The 26,210-nt window shown below is 41.1% G+C and overlaps 1 protein-coding gene across 1 annotated transcript in view; it reads left to right on the top strand.

The window, feature by feature from the left end:
• The window catches only part of LOC110175780 (gamma-aminobutyric acid receptor subunit pi), a 192,009-nt gene that overhangs the window by 145,076 nt on the left and 20,723 nt on the right, over positions 1-26,210 (top strand). The window contains 2 exon segments of the mRNA XM_055162938.1: positions 1,015-1,232; positions 15,474-15,556. Of these exon segments, the coding sequence (XP_055018913.1) occupies positions 1,015-1,232; positions 15,474-15,556 (301 nt within the window).

Genomic DNA, 26,210 nt, shown 5'->3' with positions numbered 1-26,210 from the left:
GGTCGCCCTTCTGACACGATCCGGCTCCACCAGTCCTGGCTTCGGACTTTCATCCACTGCTCTTTGGATTTGCGAGTGGGATGTGGGAGTGGGCTGAGGTAGAGCTAGCCAGACTGGCGCCACCTAGTGCCTCCATTCAATGTAATTTCTCTCCAGTGACTAGGTCAGGAATCAGAATACACTAGATGGTTTGCAAGAACCCCGGAAGTTGTAGACCACGCACCAGCCAATCAGCAAAGAGCTGTGAAGCCATGACGTCAAACTCAAGAGCCTGTCTGGGTCTCTTCTGTGGTGCAGCACAACAGTAAACAAAGTGGTCAAGATGGATTTAAAAAGTACTCGTCCTACCGTCGAGCGAACAAAGGTCAGACAGTTTCCACGAAATGAAACTGGCTGATGAATCAGGCTGAGGTAGAGCAGCCGTTGACTCAGTTTGTCTTCTTCCTCCTTCCCCGACACTCTTCCCTTCTCTTCCTCAACTGACAGACGTAAGGCGTGATGAGAGAATTCTCCAGCTGCTTCTTAATTATCATTGGAAACTGGACTGTGAAAAAAGTTTGCTTTCATGTTCATGTCCCTGTCCAATCAGAACCCTTTTAGAGGAATTAAATAAAGTCGATCGTTAACGTGTTTTCCATGTAAACCTCAATTCAGAACTATTTGATTCAGAACAATTCAGAATTAAAAAACATAATGTAAATGTGGCCAATGCAACTGTACAATTTGATTCATTATTTATTATTTTCCAGTCTCACTTTTGTTCTTGTGAGTTGCTGTTTTAGCCACAGTTGCCCTGGGGCATATGCCTGGTTGCCTGTGGTTATCAGTCCCAGCCAGTCTCACAAACAAATAAAGGGTTAAAAGGTCAACAAAATGGTTTGAGGCTATATTTTAAAATAAGAGAAAATGCTGATGGACAAGTGTTTTTGTGCAAACCATGCATTTTTTCCCATGTGCACACATTTTTAATATCTCCATGCAGCTAAACTGTTAACCTTGTGACCTCATTTGCAGGACTACACAGCCACCATCTTCCTCCGTCAGCGCTGGACTGATGAGCGGCTGGTGTTTGAGGGGAACAAGAGCCTGAGTCTGGACGGGCGCCTGGTGGAGCTGCTCTGGGTCCCGGACACGTTTATAGTGGACTCCAAGAAGTCCTTTCTCCACGACATCACTGTGGAGAACAGGCTGATCCGGATATTCCCCAATGGAACCGTCCTCTACGCTCTCAGGTAAAGGCTGGGTTTACTGGATGGGGAACAGTTCTGAATGAAACGTATGCCCCTGCTGGGTTAAAACGAAACCACATTTGTTCATATTAATTTGAAAATCTAGTGTTCAAGACCAAATTATTGAACAAAAGAAAAATGAACTCTGTCTGCTGGACAAGAGTTTTTAAAAGGCAGGGGTCAGATAAGCCACTGTGTTAATCTGTCTGAAACTAACTACTGTGAAGCCAACACACCCAAGTTGTTAGTTAAATTCATTGAACTATTCTAATGTAAGAACTATTACTTGAGTCATATTTTGCATAACTGTTCATGTCCCTATGACTCATCTCGCTCCAAGCAGACATATTTTTATCCAGAAAATAAAATTTTCTTTTGCTAATGTAACTCTTGTGGTGGAATAAAGAGAGATCAGAGAGTGTGTTTACTTCCATTTATTGCTGTGCCAAACATCGAAAGATTGACAGGTTGTGATCTCTACTTAGGTCGATCTCGATGATAAGGCAAGTGCATTTTAATCAACAGGTCAACAGCCAATCATGTGGTAGTAAGAGCGTGTGGTACTGATGACTATTTACGCTCTCTCTGGCCTGAGCCACAACGTGCCTCTTATGTCTTCACAAGTTTTGACTTAAATCTGCACAATTTGGCTAAAAAGTCCAGTCTCCCTCTGTCCCTGTCGGTGTGTGGTGCCATCTGCCCCGCCCACTGTCCCTCTCCGATCCAGCCACAAATGAGGTGAGAAAGGAGAAAAGGGCTTTTCTCCTTTCTCACCTCATCTTTATAATCCAAGTGCCAGAAACTAAACGACTATTTTCTCACCGTTTATGAGCACAACTTAAGACCTCATTTAGCACACAGACATCTCCCGTGCTTCTGTTGATAGCAGTTGTGCGCATGCTTTTAGGCTTAATATTTTGTACACTCATCCTAATTTTACATGTGGATTTCTCCAGAATTATCAGTCCTATCAACACAAACTAAAGACTATACTGATCCTGACACACAGTTCTTTATGCCTGAAGTTATATCTGTCTTTTTTTGTTTTTAATAAGATGGAGGAAAATCAAATTGAAAATCGAAATTGATCACTATGGGAAATAAAACTGTGATTCTTTTTTTGTTGCCCAGCCCTAGACTGAAAGACAATAAACACATCTATGACCACGCTGTTCACGTCCAGCTTTCTAATCTCTTAACTCTTAACTGTGCCTGTGTATTACTTCTTGTCCAGACTACAATTGAGAATAATTCAATCAACAAAACAATTTTACCGGGCTAGTCGTACCTTAATTTATCTTAATAAGATCTCAGTGTAACTTAGAATAGAATGGTGTCCAAGTATTTTAATTGTAACTATGCAACACATTTGAAGTTGTGTATTGATGTTTACCTTGAACTGGTATCACAGTGGTACCATGAGACTCCTTGGTGCTTTTATTTAGTTTCATTGTTAAAATCACGATGTAACTTTTTGGTTAAGGGTCTGTCACCTGCGTGTTTCTATGGATACGTCACTGCTCTGCCTGGAATGTTCCACAGTATGACATTAAACAGATCTACCTTACATTTATTCAATTACAGTTGGTTTTACAGCTCAAAAATACTCAGAAAAACAAGCATTCTGACTGTGAGCGGGGTTGCCTTTCCACAGATCTGACCTGTAACTTCATCTGATTTGGTCTCCATGGTGATATAAAGACTTAATACCATACTGTAAAACATTCAAGACAACAGCTCCATAAAGAAAAGCATTTGATGGACCCTCCACAATCCACCTTTAATAAATTGATTTTGAGTAATATTATTTTTAAATCACATAACGCTCACTTTATTACAGTTTTTGATTATTACATGATTGCTTATGTGATGTTCTATCTTGGACTGGTGTCATATCATAATGTAAAACTCTTATTTCATATTTAATCCGAAGCCAGTCTGTGTAAACATTCAGCCTTGTCACCGCGCTACAGCTGTAAGTTCAATACGACCGTAATTGTGTTTACTTTACCGCCTCGCCAAACAATGAATAGCGGCTTTGAGACGAGGAAGAGGAAGAGAAAGTGTGGGATGGATTGAGGATAACGCAATCCCAGGGAAGTCGCCGTTGATTCTATTAGTTTGTATTGGATTGCGTCGGATTGTAACACGCGATACGTCGATGCGAGGAGATATGCGGGCAACACTATAGCCTTGTTAGGATCTTTAAGCTTTGATTGTCCTCTGTTCAAGGGCTTAACGTGGGCCAAGTACGTGGAACATGCATTGATTAAAACGGGTAGGGGCGCAGACCGGTGCAGGGTACGGAGAGGCGGAGATGATGCGCGGATGAATTAGTTCTGCTTCTTTAAGCTCGTGTGACGGGATTTCCTGGCTCCTGACACAAACGACGCAGGGATTGGGGAGGTGGGATGGTGGCTTGTCTCCGGATAACAACTTTGGGTTTAAAGTAAGAATGAAATTACTCACAGTGTAGTGGCAGCTCTGCGGGCGTGTGACTGCGCCGGGACAAATGTGAAGGCGGTGTGCTTACGGGCGCTCGGAGGCAGGACATCAACGTTAACTGTGAGATGTGTTACTGGAAAATGGAAATACATGGAATAGAATTATGCGCGTGGGACGTCATTTGGAAAATTCTGAACAAAACCGATGTTCGATAACTTCACACCAGATTTCATAGAAAGCAAAGAAAAAGCTGACAGTTGTAGCTTTCTGAACACATTTACGTCATTATCCAACGTCACACACACGCTGCCTGATGACGAAGTGTCCAATGGGAACTTTGTTTTACGCCAAATTCATGCGCTCCATCCATTTTGATTGGCCCAAACTTTGCCAAAGAGTGTAATGAGTCAAAATGGTCGACTACTCTGAGCGTCTGTGTTCGTAACAATTGAAAAATCAGTTCTAAGTGCAGATATTTCTCAAATAAATGGCAAATTATGCATTTTGGTCTGCGTAATCTCTTGCTATTTTTATTTGAAAGGTTTATTTCTGTCAAAATGTACAAATCCAAATGTAATAAACACCATGGAAATGCAGGAAGTGATGTGGCTCTGTGCCCTGGACCTGACAGGAGCTGTTACCGTGACTGACACCAGGAAAATCATGGGGCCATTGCAATTTTTTTTTGTTTTGAGGCAATAAGGATATTTTGAGTTTACTTAGAGACTTGATATTTAGCACTTTTGTAGCTAAGGCCCTAAATTAAGCATGTCCAAAAAGTTGTTTAGTTGTTAGAACAGAAAATTACCCTTACAGGAAAAATGTAAAAAAATGGGTAAGGTACAAACCCGAGGCACGCAGACTGAATATATTAAAAGCCCTTTATTACATGAAGGGACACCAACACGTTACGACCAGCAAGATGGTCTTCGTCAGGACAAAGTTGTAAAAACAAGACACACCGGGTGTCAATAAATACAATCAATTAATCACATGACAACATCACATGACAGCAGGAAAAAGACAATGAGCAAACCCCAAAACAAAACAAAAGGTTGGCCAACCATGAGGAATATATAAGTAATGAGCAGCCCCACCAAACAACAAGAATAACGAGACATGTTGGAGGGGAGTAGGTGTGTCCATCACATATGAAATACATAGACAATTGACTATCACAAGTACAAAAAAATATCATTTACAATAAAAAATCACCCAAAAAGTTAACTTTCACAGAAACATGGAATAATCCAAATCATCATTGAGGCCCGGATGTTGTGTGGCCTTTAAGGTTACAATCCAAAAAGTTTCTTTTTTTTGACAGTTGATGGAGTTCTTTAGACATGGTTGCTGTTTGTTTTATATGAGTGCAAATTTTATTTTTTTTTTTTTCTTTTTAATTTGTATTTCTGGTCCTATATCTTTTATTACAGCCATATGACACAACTACAGCAGTAGATTGTGAAATAACAGGTTGTAGTGAAAAAAAAGGATGTATAACACTCCATTAGGGGGTAAAAGGGGGAGTTTTATTAGCAAAATTAAGAAAAAAAATCCAGGCGAGGACAAATTATTCAAATTGCCTTTAGATCTAGAAGGGTTAAACAGTGTAATGTAAATGACTTTAGTTGCAACAATAGTAAAATAGTTCAGTTCAGGAATAGAATACAATTTGGGAATATTTATATTTGTATTGTTATTAACCTTTAAACATGCTTTTAACATAGCTCTGTCAACACCGGCTCTAATTCAATATGTATAACAGAAAGAAAGAGAGAGAAAGATAAAAAGAGAGAAAAGAGAAAGAGAAAGGGTCTGTTCAGTAGTTGGCCAATGCTCGTCTTTGTTTGCCGTTAATTTTTCGTCTTTCTTACCTTGATAGTTTTGGATAAATTCTTCATGGACAGAATTTGTCCTTTGTCGACCTTGTTGGATGAAGATTTGGTGATGGGGCAGATTTATGAAGCTCCTGGAAAATACGCGAGACATTTTTACAAATATTTTGCCTTAGAAAAGCTTTAACCGGAAGTGACGTTTACCCTACATTGTGGCACTTCCGGCCGTTGTGAAAAAGGTCTATTGGCACCAAAATCACACCAAAATCACCTTCACTATCAGCTAAAACCTGTACTTTGTTTACGAAATGATCATAAACAAATTGTGCATCCTTTAAGTTATCTATCCAGAACACAAGAATTACCATCGGGGGGCGCTGTTGTTCGATTCACTTTATCATACATACTTTGAGATTCAGGACACACCTTGGTGAATATTCGGAGCGATAACTGCTTTCTCTGCTCCAGCACTCGGCTTCAAACCTGACCTCTTTTCTCCAGTCAAGGCTTCATTTTAAGGACTTTACCGTGACACTGGAGAAGTCGGGGAGGGCACAGACAGTCTGCGACTACTGAGAGAGAAAGAAAGAGAGAGAGACAGTGAGAGAAAGAGGTAGAAGGAGAGAGAGTGAGAGAGGGGAAGCACTGAGATAGATAGAGGAACAAAAGAGGGGAGCGATGGAGATTGAGAGTAAGAGTGGGTGGGTGAAAGAGGAAGAGATGATGTGAGAAGGAAAGAAGAGACGAGAGAAAGAAGGGGAGCAGTCACAGTAAGCCAAAGAGAGAGAGAGAGAGAGGAGGGGTGAAAGAGTGACATAGAGAAAGAGGGGGCATTCGAGGGAAAGAGAAAGACAAACAGAGTAGTGGAAGGCTGAGAGAGACAGGATTGGAGAGAGAGGTGAGAGACTGAGATAGACCTTTTTCACAACGGCCAGAAGTGCCGCCATGTAGGTTAAACGTCACTTATGTTAATGCTTTTCCATGGCAAAACATCTGTGGAAATGTCTCGTGTATTTTCCACGCGCTTCATAAATCTGCCCCATCACCAAATCTTCATCCAACAAGTTCGATTTATCCACAACTATCAATGTAAGAAAGATGAAAACATAAAGGTAAACGTAAATTACTCTTGAGCAAAACTAACATTATGGTCATAAATAATAACATAAGTAACTTGTGAACTCAGACTGATTCTAAAATAAAAAAAAAAAAAAAAAAAATGATTTCATGATGTAGATATTGGCATAGACAGAGAGATTTGTGCAGTTTAAATGTTAGATCTGTGAACATCATGTCAATATCTACATCATTCTGGAATTAGTCCACAAGTTACGTATTAACAAATGACTTATTATTTGTTTTATTCATGACCATGATGTTAGTTTTGCTCAGGAGTAGTTCACTAAGGCCCCATCCACACCAGTGCGTATTCGAGTCGTTTTCGTTGCGGATGGAGGGTTTGTCCACACTATTCCGATAGAAAATGGCTCCAGAGACTTGACGATCTGGTGCCGCCGGCTCCCGCAAATTCATCTGAGTACAGATCTGATCCAGCACTGTGTGAACGCCTGAGAACGTTGATTCACTGACATAGGAGCTCTAGTTGCGTCCTTTTTGGACCACGTGACTGTGACTCGCACCTTCCTGCTTCGCTGGGTTTGTGACAACGGTCATGTGATACTATTGTTGAAAACAGTTTAAACAAACCGTAGACAAATGGGAAACAGCGTATCTAAAACTACTTGCACAGATTACCAGTCCACACTCTGATCCATGCTCGTCTTAAAGGTTGTATAGAGGATTTTTTAAGGAAAGAGAAATACAGCGACAGTCCTTTTTTACTCTAGAAATCACGCTTGTTTACATTAAGTTCGTGTTCAGAATTACTGTTGAAGTTTCCTGTCTAGAAATAATTTAGCGACCGACGCGTCAGTTTTTAGACCCTTCATCCGCTTCATTCGCGCCGTCGCTGGAAGGAATCTTCAAGAATCACCTCAGTTTGTCTTCGCTCCTTTTCTCCTTCTTCTCTTCTTCTTTCAGCGACCTCAAAAACGGACTTTCTTTTGCGGCGAACCGGTCGTGGATTCTCGTCCGCCGTCGCGACAAACTTTGTGCGAATTGTGAGGAAGCGACAGTTTGAAAAAGCCTCTAAGAAGCGCCGCATAAACCACGTAATCCCCGCGCGCCGGCGAGTCAGTTACACTAAAAACGTAGGGAGTTTGATTGACAACCTAACAGCCAATAGGAAATGAGGCAGCCTCGTTTTCTATTGGCTTATGTTTATCTCGTCTCACTGCGTCACAGTTGATAGATTTTCAGAGTTTTTTTTTTTTGGTCATCATAATTACAAAGCTGCTTCGTCTCTGTAATGGTATTTTAAACTTTCATTGACAATTTGAAACAAAAAAAAAAAAAATCCTCCATACAACCTTTAAAATCCAGTAACAACTGAACCTCGTCGTCGGCCCACGAAAAGACTGTTTTCATGCTTCACATCTTCCTCAGCTCGAAATCGGCAGTCAGGCAGTTTCGTGTTACTGTGTGGACAGGGAAGGGTTTGAATGCAGACACAGAAATGACGTGTCTGGACCAAGTCGTTTCCGATGCAGTGATTAATTTCAGTGTAAACGTACTGTATTTTCCGGGCTATTAGACGCCTCCAACCCCATCAAAAAACGGCCGCGTGCCCCGAATTCCAGAGCGCCCTGTACATGAATCCACTCGGGGGTCTCAGCACGACTTCAGTAAACTACAAAGCCGCAAACACGCATGGAGCAGACAGCGACCGCACAGCGAAACACGCCCACAGCCGCACTCATCACTCCACGCCGACGAGGAAGGGAACGGAGGAACGAAGCGAAACGCCACAACTGAACAAAGCCCAGAGTCACTGTGAACACGCCAAACAGAGTCCCACTGACCCATCCAACTGTTGTGTTTCGTTTAACTCTTTCCCCCATGAAGACGACATTTGATGACCCCCCTTGTTTCCTTAATGCCGACTTTTGACACCTCCGCTGTATCACTAAAGACGAGATTTGACGACCTTTAGAAATGGCTCGGTTTTTCACATTTAAACAGAGACTGTGATCGGTGGGGGCCACTACAACCCACACTAGACTGACCAATAGGATTCAAGGATATGTTTTTCGTTGATTTTTTTCCGAAGTTAATCGAAGTAGTGACGATGGTAGCTTCCGGAAAAAACACAACACGAAACACGTGCAATGGAAAGATCGCGGTGCTGCGGCGCACAGTTTTAGAAATAATGAGGAGCGGACGTATTTTATGGATAAGTTTAGAGAAAGTGACTTTTATAGATTTCAAAGTGATGATGTTGAAGTTGATTATAAAGTGGAAAACAGCGATAGCGACGGACTTTCGGGGAGAAGATGAGAATGCCGCTGATGCGTCTGTGTGGAGTCCTGCGATATCCGAACAAACTATCTGAGCTTTATACTCGATTATGAACCAAAATCGCCCTGAAATCTGGATGTTGCTCAGGCGAGTCCTTTAAAATATTTCAGTCTTTTTTTCCCAAGATGCGATGTATAACAGAATCACTACAGAAAAAACGCTTATGCGGAGCTCTGCGCACGAGAAAATAGCCAAGATGACAAATACTGGACACACACTGACGGGGAAGAGTTTTATTATTATATTATAATAAGCTAAATTAGTTGAATAAGTTAAATGAGTTGAATAAGTTAAATGGAAAAAAAATTATTGGGTGCACACAGGTGAACAACAGGTAAAAACAGGTGCACACTTGGCTATACTGTATCTGGTGATATGAAATCTGTTTAAATACTTTGACAAAGTATATTTTTTTATTTTTTTATGAATATAGTTCTCAGAACATGTATATATCAGATGCTGAATGTAGTTTTTTGTTTTCGAGTTTGCACCTGACCAGGTAAACTCTCATTTTCAGTGATGTTATACACCTATAAATGTTATACACCTATAAATGAGTTGAATCACATTTAAACATCCATAAATGAAGAGTTCAGAGTCTAAGGTTTCCAGAGATACAAATATGTCTGTGTTACAATTAAGTTCATGAGTGTAAAAATCATTTATAATCACTCGTGGAAGTCTGTTTTCTTTTATGCAATTATGCTCTATGGGTAGAACTAGTAACATATGTATGGGTTGTTCCTAGTAGGCGTCCAGGGGGGAAAGAGTTAAAGTCCGGTGCGGTTTATTTGTGAAAAAAGTTAGAAAATAGACCATTTAATGACAGTGCGCCTAATAGCCCGGAAAACACGGTAACCTATTGCCAGTCGTTGTTCTCCTTTACGTTTTCGTCTTTTTTACCTTGATAGCTGTGGATAAATTCTTCATGTTAGAATGTTTATCCTTTGTCGACCTTGTTGGTTGAAGATTTGGTGACGGGACAGATTTATGAAGCTGGTGGAAAATACACTAGACATTTCCGCAGATATGTTGCCATAGAAAACCTTTAACCTAAGCGACGGTTAACCTACATTGCAGCATTTCTGGCCTTTGTGAAAGAGGTCTGGGACTATAAGAAGAGACGGTGTGATAGAGATAGATAGAGAGAAGATGGGAGTTTAGAGGAGACAACAACAAGAGGGAGTAGAAAGAATAAGACGGCGATAGAGAGAGAAGAGAGAAGTGAAAGTGTGCGTTTGAATGTTTGTGGAAAGAAAGCAGAAGTGAAAGGTTGAGTGACGGAGAGAATAGAGGGGATTAGATGGAGAGATAGGATAGACAGAAGAAGAAGAAGAGCGAGATATAGAGAAAATCGAAGTAGATATTCACAGGAGAGACAGCTTCCTTAGGGATTATAGACCCCAAAGAGAGAGAGGGTCAGAGCTGCACACAGAAATACAGACGGACCGACGGAGGTAAAAGTCTCATTGCGCTGCCGGAGGGGGACGAAACACCAAGGAAGAGAAGATAACTCAAGGTCGGGCAATTAGAACGGACTATTAAATTAAAGTATGGGGACTTTGCGGTAATGCTACTGGAGAGAGGTCAAGACAGTGCCAAACCTGCCTTAAAGGGGGAGGACGCCGTGGTTAATATGCTAAAGCAGTTTTATTCATTCCTAATTGTCTGGTTACGCTGCTGGTTAAGTCATAAAATATACGAGAGGAGCGGAATTATGGGTTAATTTTGAGGTCATGGTTTTAAATTGCTTTTCTGTGTTTAATCAAGTTGTGACGGGAAAGTTACAGCAGCGTGAAGACGTTTTCGTTCGTATTTTTAAAAGGCGTTTAATTTGAATTTTGGAGAATGTGTATGTTTTTGAGTAAATATGGTTCAACAAATCAAAAAGGAAACACATTTTTTGTAATTAAGCAGTTAAATTTTTCTAATTATGCAAGGTTAAGTAACTTTTCTGGTGGAGGGTCTGGCATCTGCTTGTTGTGGAGATGTTGTTGCTTCACCTGAAATGTTCCAGCTTATACGTATTGAATTACAGGTGCTTTTATTGGTGAAAAATAACTTGGAATAACATGCATTCTTGCTGTGAGCAGTGTTGAGTCTCCACAGATCTGATCCGTAACATAATATAGATTTGTTTAATGCCATACTGTGAAACATTGTACACAAAGCACAAAGCATTGTTAGACCTTTAAAGGGCCTGATTTGAATTGATTCTGGTCAAAATATTTTCTCTTTTCATCATGTAAGTAAAAACTGTTAGATAAGAAAATAGAGACCTATCTTTATTTTACATAGCATTTTCTCGGATAATTACTACCGTATTTTTTGGACGATAAGTCACACAAGAGTCGTACCAGCCAAAAAAAAAAACGTAATGAAGAAGAAAAATATATATATACGTCTGACCGAACTATAAGTCGCACTTTTGGGGGGAAATTTATTTTATAAAATCAGAGACTAGGAACCGACATTTCATCTTGAGAGCAAGTTATTGTAATAACAATAGAACAGAGAACAACAGACTGTTAACGTCACATATGAACAGTTCTTCAGATAAACTATAACATAAACAACAGAACAGAACAAGTTTAACAAACTCTCCATCTCACTCCAGATCACTAAATCCATTCAATTCTTCATCCTCAGTGTCACTTCTGAGCAACTCCACAACCTCTGGAGGTAAACAGAGCGTCGCATCCTCTTCTTCTGTGTCGTTGTCATCAGACTCAGCATCAGTTCCGGTTAGAATTATTCTGGCCTTTCCGAATCCCGACAGGATGGTTTTGGTTGTTAGTGAAGTCCAGGCTTTGTCGATCCATCCGATGACTTCCAGAAAAGTTGCATGGTGCATCCTCCCGGTCACCGTGAAGCTGTGTTCTCCATCCTTGCTTTCCGCCAGTCCCCCACAAGTTTCTCGCTCACTTCAAACTTTCTTTCTGCTGCTCGATTACTGTTTTCGGCTGCATATTTCCCTACTTACAGCAGGACAGAGGCTCTTTCTGCAGGAGACATGCGCAGTAGAGCAAAGTGACAGTGGTACAGGAGTAATAGGACAAGCAGATACTGACATACACACATGACTAAGCGCCCTCTCACAGCTGTCAGTGTGAAAATTTTAATATATGAGTCGCACTGGAGTGTAAGTCACAGGAACCACCCAAACCATGAAAAAAAGTGCAACTTATAGTCCAAAAAATACGGTAATACAAAAGCTAAGGACAGGGTCACCTTTTTACATCCCCTCTGACACATTGTTAGCAGTGATGAACGAGTCGGCTCTTTTGAACGGCTCCTTCACGTGAACTGTTGAAACTGGATCTCCTAAAAAAAGATAAAAATATATATCTCCATTTTTATACTAATTAATGGTAACCCAACACTAAAATCATCAGAAAAACACAGTAGAAAACATGAGAGAGAGGCTTTGTGCACAAAAAACACATCCGACATCAAAATAACAGTTCGTTTTTTAAATTATTAATATTGTAGTGCAACATTTTATTTAGATCTTGCATAATTTCAAAGAGTAAACACTCCCACTCCCTCACATTTTAAACAAATCTCAGCCTCGGTCCTTTCTTTCTGTGATCATCTTGTAGATAAAACGAGTTCTAACATTGGCTTCTGTCGTGTCAATAAATGTAAAACGAGACAGTCTTTTGAAAAGCTCTTTGAAATGAACGGATCCTAAAGACTCGGATCTCACAAAAGAGCAAAAAGTCCCAACGCTAATTGTTACGAAGACAGACAGACAGAGATTGGACAAGTTTAAGATTATAAACTACTGTTGGGCAAGTTACTTTAAAACTGTAATGTGTTGTTTTTTACTAGTTACTGTCATTTCAAAGTATTTTGTTACATTACTATATTACTGTATTTAAAATGTAAGACATTACATTACTATTGCAGCACTTTTAATTTACTCTCACCAAAATATCTGTGAAGATGCTTGAACTTTTGCGCCGTATATGGACTGAACCAGGACTAAACCAGAACTGAACCAGGACTGAACCAGGACTAAACCAGAACTGAACCAGGAGGATTGAACCAGGACTAAAACAGGGCTAAATCAGGTCTAAACCAGAACTAATCCAGAGCTGAACCAGGACTGAACCAGGACTAAACCAGGACTAAACTAGGACTAAACCAGAGCTGAACCAGGACTGAACCAGGTCTAAACCAGGACTAAACCAGAACTGAACCAGGACTAAACCAGAACTGAACCAGGACTAAACAAAGTCTAAACCAGATCTAAACTAGGTCTAAACTAGGACTAAACCAGGTCTAAACTAGGACTAATCCAGAGCTGAACCAGGACTCAACCAGGACTAAACCAGAACTGAACCAGGACTAAACCAGAACTGAACCAGGAGGATTGAACCAGGACTAAAACAGGGCTAAATCAGGTCTAAACCAGAACTAAACTAAACCAGGACTAATCCAGAGCTGAACCAGGACTGAACCAGAACCAGGACTAAACTAGGACTAAACCGGAGCTGAACCAGGACTGAACCAGGTCTAAACCAGGACTAAACCAGAACTGAACCAGGACTAAACCAGAACTGAACCAGGACTAAACAAAGTCTAAACCAGATCTAAACTAGGTCTAAACTAGGACTAAACCAGGACTAAACCAGGTCTAAACTAGGACTAATCCAGAGCTGAACCAGGACTAAACCAGAACTGAACCAGGACCAAACCAGGACTAATCTTGGACTAGAACATGGAATCTAGGACCGCCCCTGAGCTCGATCGGGCGTCAGTTGCATTTAGCTCCGTGGGGCGTGGAGTTCTGCGCCGGTCCTTTCGCTCGAGATCACGGTCTACGCGGGCGCACCTCCGGCGTTTCACCTCTGCTGATATCACGGTGATTTTAGCGAATTTGTATGAAGAAAAACGTAAAACCCACCACGTTCAATCCAGGTTAAAAAAAGCATTGTGACACACGATACTGACATTTGTACAGAGTCAAATATTACAGTTTTTTTCCTTGTAAAGCTGAACATTACTGTGTTACAGCAAAAAGCAACACATTACAGTAATTTGTTACTTTTATAACATGTTACTTCCAACACTGGTTATGAACTGTATGTCACTCTCCCAGACAGTTGTTGGGCTAAAAGTTAAAACTGAAAAATGTTCCTGCCTCATGGTTTGGAATCAGGTACAGTGCCTTTAAACTAAATTTCAAAAACGTTATGCTCCCTTGCTTTCATACTTGAACCTCGAATCGCTCGATCTGAGAGCTGTCAGCTGATGATGGACGAGCAGCAACTTCAACGTTCCACAAATACATCTTTATGGATTCAGAACAGAAATGGACGAGTCGATAACAAGACTGAAAAATGTTTCAAGTGATCACCGACTTATGATGGAGTTTTATTCAATCACAAATCTCAAAAGAGTCTATTTTAAAAACTGAAAACATCTAAAGAACGTCGTACCTGTGTAACTGTGAGTTAGAGGCACAGACAGCAACATGGTCTAAACCAGGTCTAAACCAGGTCTAAACCAGGACTGAGTGTCGGGACAGGTTCAGAGGTGCACCCACGTAAACTGTTGAGTGATCAGGACTGAGACCGAGTCCAGATCAAGACTGAGACCAGGACTGAGACAGGTTTAGACCTGGTTTAAACCTGGTTTAGACCTGCTTTAGACCTTGTTTATCCTGATTTAGTCCTGTTGTAGTCCTGGTTCAGTCCTGGTTCAGTCCTGGTTCAGTCCTGGTTTAGACCTAGTTTAGTCTTGGTTTAGACCTAGTTTAGACCTGGTTTAGTCCTGGTTCAGTCCTGGTTCAGTCGTTGTTTAGACCTGGTTTAGTCTTGGTTTAGTCCTGGTTTAGACCTGGTTTAGACCTGGTTTAGACCTTGTTTAGACCTTGTTTAGTCCTGATTTAGTCCTGTTGTAGTCATGGTTCAGTCCTGGTTCAGTCTTGGTTCAGTCCTGGTTTAGACCTGGTTCAGTCCTGGTTTAGAACTGGTTTAGTCCTGGTTTAGTCCTGGTTCAGTCCTGGTTTAGACCTGGTTTAGTCCTGGTTTAGTCCTAGTCCTGGTTCCTGGTTCAGTCCTGGTTCAGTCGTGGTTTAGACCTGGTTTAGTCCTGGTTTAGTCTTGGTTTAGACCTGGTTCAGACATGGTTTAGTCCTGGTTCAGTCCTGGTTCAATCCTATTTTAGACCTGGTTTAGTCTTGGTTTAGACCTTGTTTAGACCTGGTTTAGTCCTGTTTTAGTCCTGGTCCAGTCCTGATTTAGTCAATATGTGGTGCAAAAATCCGGGATTGCAGTTTAAGTCACAGAAAAGGGAAATGTCCGTTAGCTGTTTTTTTTTTTTTTTCCATTATTCATTTAAACACAAAATTGAAAACTGAAAAAACATTATCCATTTTTTCATTTTGGTTCTGGAGACAAATAATGAGGAAAATAGTTGCTTTTTGGTTTTCTTATTTTTGGTTTTATTTTGACAAACGAATGAACGAATGACACACTGATTCTCCAGGTGTGTTTTTTATTCCATGAAACTAAATACAGATGTGTCTCTCTTTCAGGATCACCACCACAGTGGCCTGTAACATGGACCTCACCAAGTACCCCATGGACAAGCAGACGTGCACGCTGCAACTGGAGAGCTGTGAGTACGAGCGAACACTTCACATGGAGCTAATCTCAACTGTGAAGCTTTAAAGGCTCTTTCACACCAAGGAGATTATCGGCAGTTCCAATGCTGACCCAGTGGCCCAATGCTCCATTCACAAAACTCTCTTTTCCCTCTCAGCAACAAACAACTCTCAGCTTCATTTTAGCTTTGTGTAAATCCAAACATAAGTGCCTCTGTCTTTGGACAAAAGTCATAATAAATCAGTCTGTTTTGTCCATGTATGTGATGCCAAGAGCTCATGTTGCTTTCAGAACTATAGTTTATTGTACGGGTGTAGTGGGCGTGGTCCGTGGTATCGGGAGAAGTCCACCCACTTCACCCAAATATAAAATAGCTACAACTTAAATCTCAAACTGGAGATATTGGCAATGGTGAAAACAACCTGCATAGGCTCATGATATCTGCAGTACTGTCCTATAGTGACCTGCCACATGAGGGACCAGGACTGAACCAGGACTGAACCAGGACTAAAACAGGACTAAAACATGACTAAACCAGGAATAAACCAGGTCTAAACCAGGACAGAGTGTCAGGACATGCCCGGAGGCGCCTACATAAAGTGTCGGGTGATCGCAGGAGAAAGGGCGGGTGCAGAGCTCCGCACCCCACAGGGTCAAGCGCAGCTGTCGCCTGATCTCGCTTTGCAGACACCCTGCTCCATGGGCTCTGAGTTCTCTCCCTTTCTCAAGTCCAAGATTAGTCCTGGTTTAGTCCTGTTTTAGTTCTGTTTTAGTTCTGGTTTAGTCCTGGTTTAGTTCTGTTTTAGTCCTGGTTTAGTCCTGTTTTAGTTCTGTTTTAGTTCTGTCCTGGTTTAGTCCTGTTTAGTTTTTAGTCCTGGTTTAGTCCTGTTTAGTCCTGTTTTAGTCCTGGTTTAGTCCTCTTTTAGTTCTGTTTTAGTCCTGGTTTAGTCCTGTTTTAGTCCTGGTTTAGTCCTGTTTTAGGCCTGGTTTAGTCCTGGTTTAGTCCTGGGTTTAGTCCTGGTTTAGTCCTGGTATAGTCATGCTTTAGTCCTGGCTTAGTTCTGGTTTAGTCCTGGTTTAGTTCTGGTTTAATCTTGGTTTAGTCCTGTTTTTGTTCTGTTTTATTCCTGTTTTAGTCCTGGTTTAGTTCTGTTTTAGTCCTGTTTTAGTCCTGGTTTAGTCCTCTTTTAGTTCTGTTTTAGTCCTGGTTTAGTCCTGGTTTAGTCCTGTTTTAGGCCTGGTTTAGTCCTGGTTTAGTCCGGGTTTAGTCCTGGTTTAGTCCTGGTATAGTCATGCTTTAGTCCTGGCTTAGTTCTGTTTTAGTCCTGGTTTAGTTCTGGTTTAGTCTTGGTTTAGTCCTGGTTTAGTTCTGGGCACATGTTGCAGTCTGTGATTGATGTTCTGTAGGTGATTATGATTAGCGTTAATGTTAGTAACATGATCTGCATCATTTTGACAAAAAAAAAAAAAAAAACATCAAATATTACTGATTTTTACTGGACTACCACCTTTATGTTTGTTTGGGTGGGAGTTACATAAATCATACATCACAAAGTGCATACCCCCACTTAAAAAATCCCCACTACACCACAGATTTATTGAGAATTATGTTAGTCATAAGCGCCACCTGCTGTTGTAGAAACACACTGCATTATTGATATATTTTGGTTGCTGCGGTGAGAGAAGCTTTTAGATGTGGAAAGCGCCGGGACACGTGAGGACATGTGGACAGATGAGCTCTGGTCCAGGCTCAGCGACAGGGCGGGGAGGTCGGATCGGTGAAGAAAAGTCCTGAAGATGTAGCGATGCATGTCTGGTCCTCTGGGTTTGGTTTCAAATGTGTGTGATCAAACCACAGGATCAAACATCTGAGAGTGGAGAGAGGTAGGGGTACGTTTTCAGTCTTATGTAACAGCAGGGAGACAAAAAAAAAAGGGACAAATCAGGGTCATTAAAGGTTGTATGGAGCATTTTTTTTTTTTTCAAGTTGTCAATGATAGCATTATAGAGGTGCAGTAGCCTTGTAATTATGATGACCAAAAAAAAGAGAATAAAAATTCATCAACTCTGGACGTGGTGGGGCTAAACATTTGCCAATAGATAACGACACTGCCTCGTTATCTGTTAGCTGACAGGCTGTCAATCAATCTCCCTACGTTTCTAGCGTAACTGACTTGCCTGCGCGCCGCGGGTACGTGGTTTGCATACGCCTGTCACGCAGTCCACAGACGCAAGACGCTGTTTACTCCACCAACGCAACAGTTCTTAGCGGCTTTTTTTGACCTATATCTTCCTCGCAGTTCGCACAAAGTTTGTTGCAATGGCGACAAGAATCCAGGAGCAGTTCGCCGCAAAAGAAAGTCAGTTTTTGAGATTGCTGAAAGAAGAAGACAAGGGGAAAAGCAGCGAAGCCAAACTAAGGTGATTCTTGAAGATTCATTCCAGCGATGGCGCAACTGAAGCAGACGCAGGGTCTAAAGACTGACGCACTGGTCCACAAATTACTCCTGGACAGGTCACTTCTGCTTATTATGAAAACGTACTTTATTTCCAAGAGCTACACAAACGTTTTTCAGAACACGAAAGCGATATCCTATGTCTGAAAACGTCATTTTCAAGGCAAAGAAAGAGTCCGCTTGCTGCTGCGTGTTGTAGCTAGTTCATTCGCACTGAATCTCCGCGCAACCTTCTCTGCTCCCCTTTCCTGCTCCTGTCCCCGCTGCCCGATCCACTCTTCCCCCTGCTCCTCACTTCTCCGGGCACGGAATCTCCGCGCACCGCTCCTCTCTCCTCTCCCTGCTCCGCTCTTCTCCCTGCTCCTCACTTCTCGTCCGCGAACGAAATGTCCGCACACCCCCTCCCCCCGCTCCTCACTTCTCCGTCTTGCCTAACCAACACTGTAGTTAGTTGTTTACAAGTCATGTGCAGCGCACCGGCTGTAAACAAACCTGTTTCTGGCGTAAAGAGGAGGCGGGAGGAGGCGTTTCTACGTAGGAGCTGTAGGGGAGGGGGGGTGGTTTCACGCATGCGCAACATTTGAAAAAGGACAAACAGTCGCTGGATTTCTCGTTCCTTGGAAAATCCTCTATACAACCTTAAAGTCTGCAGTGTGGAGTTCTGCTTTATAAAGGAAGTTCATGGGGAAAAACACAACAGCAGCTCAGTTGGTAGAGTGTTTGTCCACTGATACGAAGTGTGGCAGTTCGAATCCCGCTCTTTGGCATAAACATCTTTGGTAGAGCAGTCAGACCCACTGTTGTTGTGTCTCTGGGCAAGACATTTAACCCACCTCACTCCCAGTCTCTGTGTACATTGGTTGTATAAGTGTGTGTGTGAACAGGTGAGAAGTTCCTTGATTTAAAGCGCTTTGAGTGACTTGAAGGTGGAAAAGCTCTGTGTTCATTTATGATTTACATGACTTTTTTTGTTTTCTTCAATCTGGTTTAGTCTAGTCTCCATTATTTTGTTTATATCTGGTCCTCTTTAGTCTGGTTTCGCCTGGTATCTTTAGTCTGGTTATTTTGGTTTCATCTGGTTACCTTTAGTCTGCCTTAATCTGGTCCTCTTGAGTCTGGTTTAGTCTGGTCCTCATTAGTCTGGTTTAGTCTGTTCTTCTTTATTTTGGTTTCATCTGGTCCTCTTTAGTCTCTTTTAGTCTGGTCCTCTTTAGTCTGGTTTAGTCTGGTCCTCTCTAGTCTGGTTTAGTGTGGTCATCTTTATTTGGTTTAGTGTGGTCATCTTTATTTTGGTTTCATCTGGTCCTCTTTAGTCTCTTTTAGTCTGGTCCTCTCTAGTCTGGTTTAGTGTGGTCATCTTTATTTTGGTTTCATCTGGTCCTCTTTAGTCTCTTTTAGTCTGGTCCTCTTTAGTCTGGTTTAGTCTGGTCCTCTTTAGTCTGGTTTAGTCTGGTCCTCTCTAGTCTGGTTTAGTGTGGTCATCTTTATTTTGGTTTCATCTGGGTATCTTTAGTCTGGTTTAATCCTGTCTTCATTATTTTGCTTTTGTGTGGGTATCTTTAGTCTGGGTTAGTCTGGCCCTCTTTAGTCTGGTTTAGTCTGGTCTTAATTATTTTGCTTTCGTCTTGTTATCTTTAGTCCGGTCTAATCTGGTCCTCTTTAGTCTGGTTTAGTATGGTCTTTATTATTTTGGTTTTGTCTGGTATCTTTAGTCTGGTTTAGTCTGGTCCTCTTTAGTCTGGTTTAGCGTGGTCTTCGTTATTGTGCTTTTGTCTGGTTATCTTTAGTCTAGTTTAGTTTGGTCCTTTTTAGCCTGGTTTAGTCTGGCCTTCATTATTTTGCTTTCGTCTGGTTACTTTTAGTCTGGTTTAGTCTGGTCCTCTTTAGTCTGGTTTAGTCTGGTCTTTGTTATTTTGCTTTTGTCTGGTTATCTTTAGTCTGCTCTTATCTGGTCCTCTTTAGTCTGGTTTAGTTTGGTCTTCTTTAGTCTAGTCTTCATTATTTTGGTTTCATCTGGTATTGTTAGACTGGTTTAGTTTGGTTCTCTTTCATCTGGTTTAGTCTGGTCTTCTTTATTTTGATTTCATATGGTTATCTTTAGTCTGGTGTAATCTGGTCCTCTTTAGTCCGGTTTAGTCTAGTCTTCCTTATTGTGGTTTCATCTGGCATCTTTAGTCTGGTTTAGTCTGGTCTTTGTTATTTTGCTTTTGTCTGGTTGTCTTTAGTCTGCTTAAGTTTGGTCTTCTTTATTTTGGTTTCATCTGATATCTTTAGTCTGGGTTAGTCTGGTCCTCTTTAGTCTAGTTTAGTCTGGTCTTGATTATTTAGTTTTTGTCTGGTTATCTTTAGTCTGGACTAATCTGGTCCTCCTTAGCCTGGTTTAGTCTGGCCTTCATTATTTTGCTTTCGTCTGGTTACGTTTAGTCTGGTTTAGTCTGGTCCTCTTTAGTCTGGTTTAGTCTGGTCTTGATTATTTTGTTTTTGTCTGGTTATCTTTAGTCTGGACTAATCTGGTCCTCCTTAGCCTGGTTTAGTCTGGCCTTCATTATTTTGCTTTCGTCTGGTTACGTTTAGTCTGGTTTAGTCTGGTCCTCTTTAGTCTGGTTTAGTCTGGTCTTTGTTATTTTGCTTTTGTCTGGTTATCTTTAGTCTGCTTTAGTTTGGTCTTCTTTATTTTGGTTTCATCTGGTATCTTTAGTCTGGGTTAGTCTGGTCCTCTTTAGTCTAGTTTAGTCTGGTCTTGATTATTTAGTTTTTGTCTGGTTATCTTTAGTCTGGACTAATCTGGTCCTCCTTAGCCTGGTTTAGTCTGGCCTTCATTATTTTGCTTTCGTCTGGTTACGTTTAGTCTGGTTTAGTCTGGTCCTCTTTAGTCTGGTTTAGTCTGGTCTTTGTTATTTTGCTTTTTGTCTGGTTATCTTTAGTCTGCTCTTATCTGGTCCTCTTTAGTCTGGTTTAGTTTGGTCTTCTTTAGTCTAGTCTTCATTATTTTGCTTTCGTCTGGTTACGTTTAGTCTGGTTTAGTCTGGTCCTCTTTAGTCCGGTTTAGTCTAGTCTTCCTTATTGTGGTTTCATCTGGCATCTTTAGTCTGGTTTAGTCTGGTCTTTGTTATTTTGCTTTTGTCTGGTTATCTTTAGTCTGCTCTTATCCGGTCCTCTTTAGTCTGGTTTAGTCTGGTTTAGTCCGGTCCTCTTTAGTCTGGTTTAGTCTGGTTTAGTCCGGTCCTCTTTAGTCTAGTTTAGTCTGGTCTTCATTATTTTGCTTTTGTCTGGTTATCTTTAGTCTGCTCTTATCTGGTCCTCTTTAGTCTGGTTTAGTTTGGTCTTCTTTAGTCTAGTCTTCATTATTTTGGTTTCATCTGGTATCGTTAGACTGGTTTAGTTTGGTTCTCTTTCATCTGGTTTAGTCTGGTCTTCTTTATTTTGATTTCATATGGTGTTTTTAGTCTGCTTTAGTGTGGTCCTCATTAGTCTGGTCTACTCTGGTCTTCATTATTTTGTTTTCATCTGCTTATCTTTATTCTGCTGTAATCTGGTCCTCTTTAGTCCGGTTTAGTCTAGTCTTCCTTATTGTGGTTTCATCTGGCATCTTTAGTCTGGTTTAGTCTGGTTGTCTTTAGTCTGCTTTAGTCTGATCTTCTTTATTTTGGTTTCATCTGATATCTTTAGTCTGGGTTAGTCTGGTCCTCTTTAGTCTAGTTTAGTCTGGTCTTGATTATTTTGCTTTTGTCTGGTTATCTTTAGTCTGCTCTTATCTGGTCCTCTTTAGTCTGGTTTAGTTTGGTCTTCTTTAGTCTAGTCTTCTTTATTTTGGTTTCATCTGATATCTTTAGTCTGGGTTAGTCTGGTCCTCTTTAGTCTAGTTTAGTCTGGTCTTGATTATTTTGTTTTTGTCTGGTTATCTTTAGTCTGGACTAATCTGGTCCTCCTTAGCCTGGTTTAGTCTGGCCTTCATTATTTTGCTTTCGTCTGGTTACGTTTAGTCTGGTTTAGTCTGGTCCTCTTTAGTCTGGTTTAGTCTGGTCTTCATTATTTTGCTTTTGTCTGGTTATCTTTAGTCTGCTCTTATCTGGTCCTCTTTAGTCTGGTTTAGTTTGGTCTTCTTTAGTCTAGTCTTCATTATTTTGATTTCATCTAGTATCGTTAGACTGGTTTAGTTTGGTCCACTTTCATCTGGTTTAGTCTGGTCTTCATTATTTTGATTTCATATGGTTATCTTTAGTCTGCTGTAATCTGGTCCTCTTTAGTCTGGTTTAGTCTAGTCTTCCTTATTGTGGTTTCATCTGGCATCTTTAGTCTGGTTTAGTCTGGTTGTCTTTAGTCTGCTTTAGTTTGGTCTTCTTTATTTTGGTTTCATCTGGTATCTTTAGTCTGGTTTAGTCTGGTCTTCTTCAGTCAGGTTTAGTCTGGTCCTCTTTAATCTGGTTTAGTCTGATCTTCTTTATTTTGGTTTCATCTGGTATCTTAAGTGTGGTTTAGTCTGGTTGTCTTTAGTCTGGTCCTCTGTAGTCTGGTTTAGTCTGGTCCTCTTTAGTCTATTTAGTCTGGTCTTCATTATTTTGTTTTTGTCTGGTTATCTTTAGTCTGGACTAATCTGGTCCTCCTTAGCCTGGTTTAGTCTGGCCTTCATTATTTTGCTTTCGTCTGGTTACGTTTAGTCTGGTTTAGTCTGGTCCTCTTTAGTCTGGTTTAGTCTGGTCTTTGTTATTTTGCTTTTGTCTGGTTATCTTTAGTCTGCTCTTATCTGGTCCTCTTTAGTCTGGTTTAGTTTGGTCTTCTTTAGTCTAGTCTTCATTATTTTGCTTTCGTCTGGTTACGTTTAGTCTAGTTTAGTCTGGTCCTCTTTAGTCCGGTTTAGTCTAGTCTTCCTTATTGTGGTTTCATCTGGCATCTTTAGTCTGGTTTAGTCTGGTCTTTGTTATTTTGCTTTTGTCTGGTTATCTTTAGTCTGCTCTTATCCGGTCCTCTTTAGTCTGGTTTAGTCTGGTTTAGTCCGGTCCTCTTTAGTCTGGTTTAGTCCGGTCCTCTTTAGTCTAGTTTAGTCTGGTCTTCATTATTTTGCTTTTGTCTGGTTATCTTTAGTCTGCTCTTATCTGGTCCTCTTCAGTTTTAGTCTGGTTTTTAAGTTTGGTCTTCTTTAGTCTAGTCTTCTTTATTTTGGTTTCATCTGGTATCGTTAGACTGGTTTAGTTTGGTCCACTTTCATCTGGTTTAGTCTGGTCTTCATTATTTTGATTTCATATGGTTATCTTTAGTCTGGTGTAATCTGGTCCTCTTTAGTCCGGTTTAGTCTAGTCTTCCTTATTGTGGTTTCATCTGGCATCTTTAGTCTGGTTTAGTCTGGTTGTCTTTAGTCTGCTTTAGTTTGGTCTTCTTTATTTTGGTTTCATCTGGTATCTTTAGTCTGGTTTAGTCTGGTCTTCTTCAGTCAGGTTTAGTCTGGTCCTCTGTAGTCTGGTTTAGCCTGGTCCTCTTTGGTCTGGTCTTCATTATTTTGCTTTCGTCTCGTTATCTTTACTCCCGTCTAATCTGGTCCTCTTTAGTCTGGTTTAGTCTGGTCTTTTTTAGTCTGTGTGCAGCTGCTTCTTTCTGCTCTGTAACCAGCTGCACCTGAACAGACTGGAGTTCCTCACAGACACAGACTCCTGAGGCTGTGACTGAGCATGTGCAGTTTGTGCTCAGGAGGGACTGAGCTTTCAGAAGAACCAGACTGTTTTTGAAAAGATGTAGAAGACGAAGCAGTGACGATCTTGAATAAGTTCATAAGTGCTTGAATTAGAATTTGACTGCATTTTGACACAATATTATTGGATCTACAAAAATGTGAACTGACCATTTTCTAATTGTTGACATGCAAGGAAAATGTGTCCTCTGTGTTTGACCCACCCTTCCAGATCTTGAGTCTAGTCTGAGTCAGGACTACCTTAGGCCACATTCAGACTGCAGACTGAAGTGACCCAAATCAGATTTTTTTTGCCCCATGCGACCTGCATCTGATCTTTCAATGAGTGCGTATACATGCACATCAATAACCCGGTTATGATCGGGTTTTTTGAGTATCCCGGTTTCTTGATGGTGCATGTATACGCAGTAACCCGGTTTCAGTAACCCGGTTATGGCAGTATCCCGGTTATTAGAAACCGGGTTACTGTAGCTGGTTTATTCCGATAGTAACCGGGTTACTTGTGGCATGTATACGCAGTACCCCGGTTACTGCAACATAAAGTTGAGTGCGCATGCGTCCAAAAGACACTTTCCAGCCTTTCACCACAACAGTAGTCACATAAATAAATTGACCAACATAAACAAAGTGACCAAACGAGTGAAATGACTGTAAAATTAAGAGCTGCGCTAAACCTGCACACGTACGGGCTGAAGTAGCTCAATAGTGTTTATGGTTTATATGTTGTAAAGTTGAGTTTATTTATGCAGAAGATTTTAATGAAGAATCTGCGCAGTGGATTGTGGGAGATCTCGTAGCTCCTTAGCTTCTTATGCTAAAGGAGCTCACGGTTTGTATTTTTCCTGGTTTATGAAATTGATTTAAGTTAATTTCTGCGCCTGCGCATTTGTAAGATTATGTCAAGAAACCGGGATACTCCATTTGATCATGTATACGCGAATATGAGTATCCCGGTTTCTCAGTGCGCATGTAAACGCAGTAACCCGAATACTGACATAACCGGGGTATGGCTAATAACCGGGTTATTGATGTGCATGTATACGCACTCAATGACAGTCTGAATGACACAGATCCAATATTTTCAAATGTGACCCAGGCCACGTGGATATGTGCTTCTAAAACCGATACATATCTGATCTTTTGACATGCGACTTCAGTCTGAACAGCCAGGTGGCATTCATCCCACCTACACGTCACAAATGTCCACAAACGTTCTTCTCGTCATATAAAACTTGTGTATGAACTCTGTGTCAGTGAAGCAGTGAAGCACATTTCAATCCCACCACTCTTGGCTGCAACTCCTGCACCCAGATGTTCCTTTCTACGGACGTTGCTGCCGCTGCCCCACAAAACACCATGGCCAAAAACCTCGTCCTTCTCCTTCTCAATCTCCTCTTTGAAACAAAAAAGCTGTGCATGTTCTGGCTCCGGTACAACAGCAACTTTAAAATCTCCAGGTGCTCAATGCTCGCATCCATGTTTAGGCTACTTCCGTAAACACTGAGCATGCTTGTTGCTCTCGCTGCATGCGACGCCGTTGTGTGCTCCAATGCGCATGTCGGACAATTTTGGGGCGTTTAAAGTTCACACTGGAGATCACATAGCCTGATTCATCAATCTGACCTCACAGCATTAGGATTCGTTCGCTCGACAGTAGGTTGGTGCATTTTTTTATTTAACCAATCGCTGCTATTTGGTCGTGACGTATGTAATGCGCCAAATCCCGTAGGAAGAAGGGCAATAACGTCTTTCCCCTTGATAAAATTCACCAAACATTCTCTTTGTTCTGGCTTTAAATCCTCGATCTCAGGAACTTGTTGCCAATACAGAATGTCTGTCTTCATCTACATCCATCTCGACCGCTTTGTTTACTGTTGTGTTGTTCTACAAAAGGGACCCAGACAGGAGCCTGAGTTTGAGGTCATGGTGTCACAGCTCTTCTCTGATTGGCCGGTGCGTGATCTACGACTTCCGGGGTTTTTGCGAACCGTCTAGTGTATTCTGATTCCTGATCTAGTCGCTGGAGAGAAATGAAATTGAGCAGAGGCAGTAGGTGGTGCCAGACTGGCTAGAGATCACATACAAGTCGTAGTTAATTGGACACATGAAAAAAAATCTGATTTCCCTAAAGCATTAATCCCTGCAGTTTGAACATAGCCTAAAATGGAGGATTAAACCTGTTCTGCATGTTTTGGGTTGATGAAGGAAACAATAGCGCTAGCCAGTCAACTGTAACAACTTCTTGACTTTGAATCCAATCTAATTTATAATTCATGTTCAGTTCAATGGGCACGACGACTGAATACTGACCTGAAGACAAGCCAGATGACAGAAGGACATGTTGGCTTTGTGATTCCTTAATTTGCTTCATTTCAATGTTTACTGCTGCTGAGCAAACAGACACTTAAAACATAATTAGGCGATTGCTGCCTTGGCGTTGACTTCGGCAGTGGAAAACGTAATTATCTGTGTCTGAAAACAATTTACGACCATAACCTTTGTTTCATTTCTACAAGATCACAACACTG

Source organism: Boleophthalmus pectinirostris, unplaced genomic scaffold, assembly GCF_026225935.1.
Source record: "Boleophthalmus pectinirostris isolate CB_2022bp ecotype Guang Dong unplaced genomic scaffold, ASM2622593v1 HiC_scaffold_5, whole genome shotgun sequence".
In the NCBI taxonomy this organism is placed as follows: domain Eukaryota; kingdom Metazoa; phylum Chordata; class Actinopteri; order Gobiiformes; family Gobiidae; genus Boleophthalmus; species Boleophthalmus pectinirostris.
Note: the sequence above shows the minus strand (reverse complement) of the source record. Positions and strands in the feature narration are given on the sequence as shown.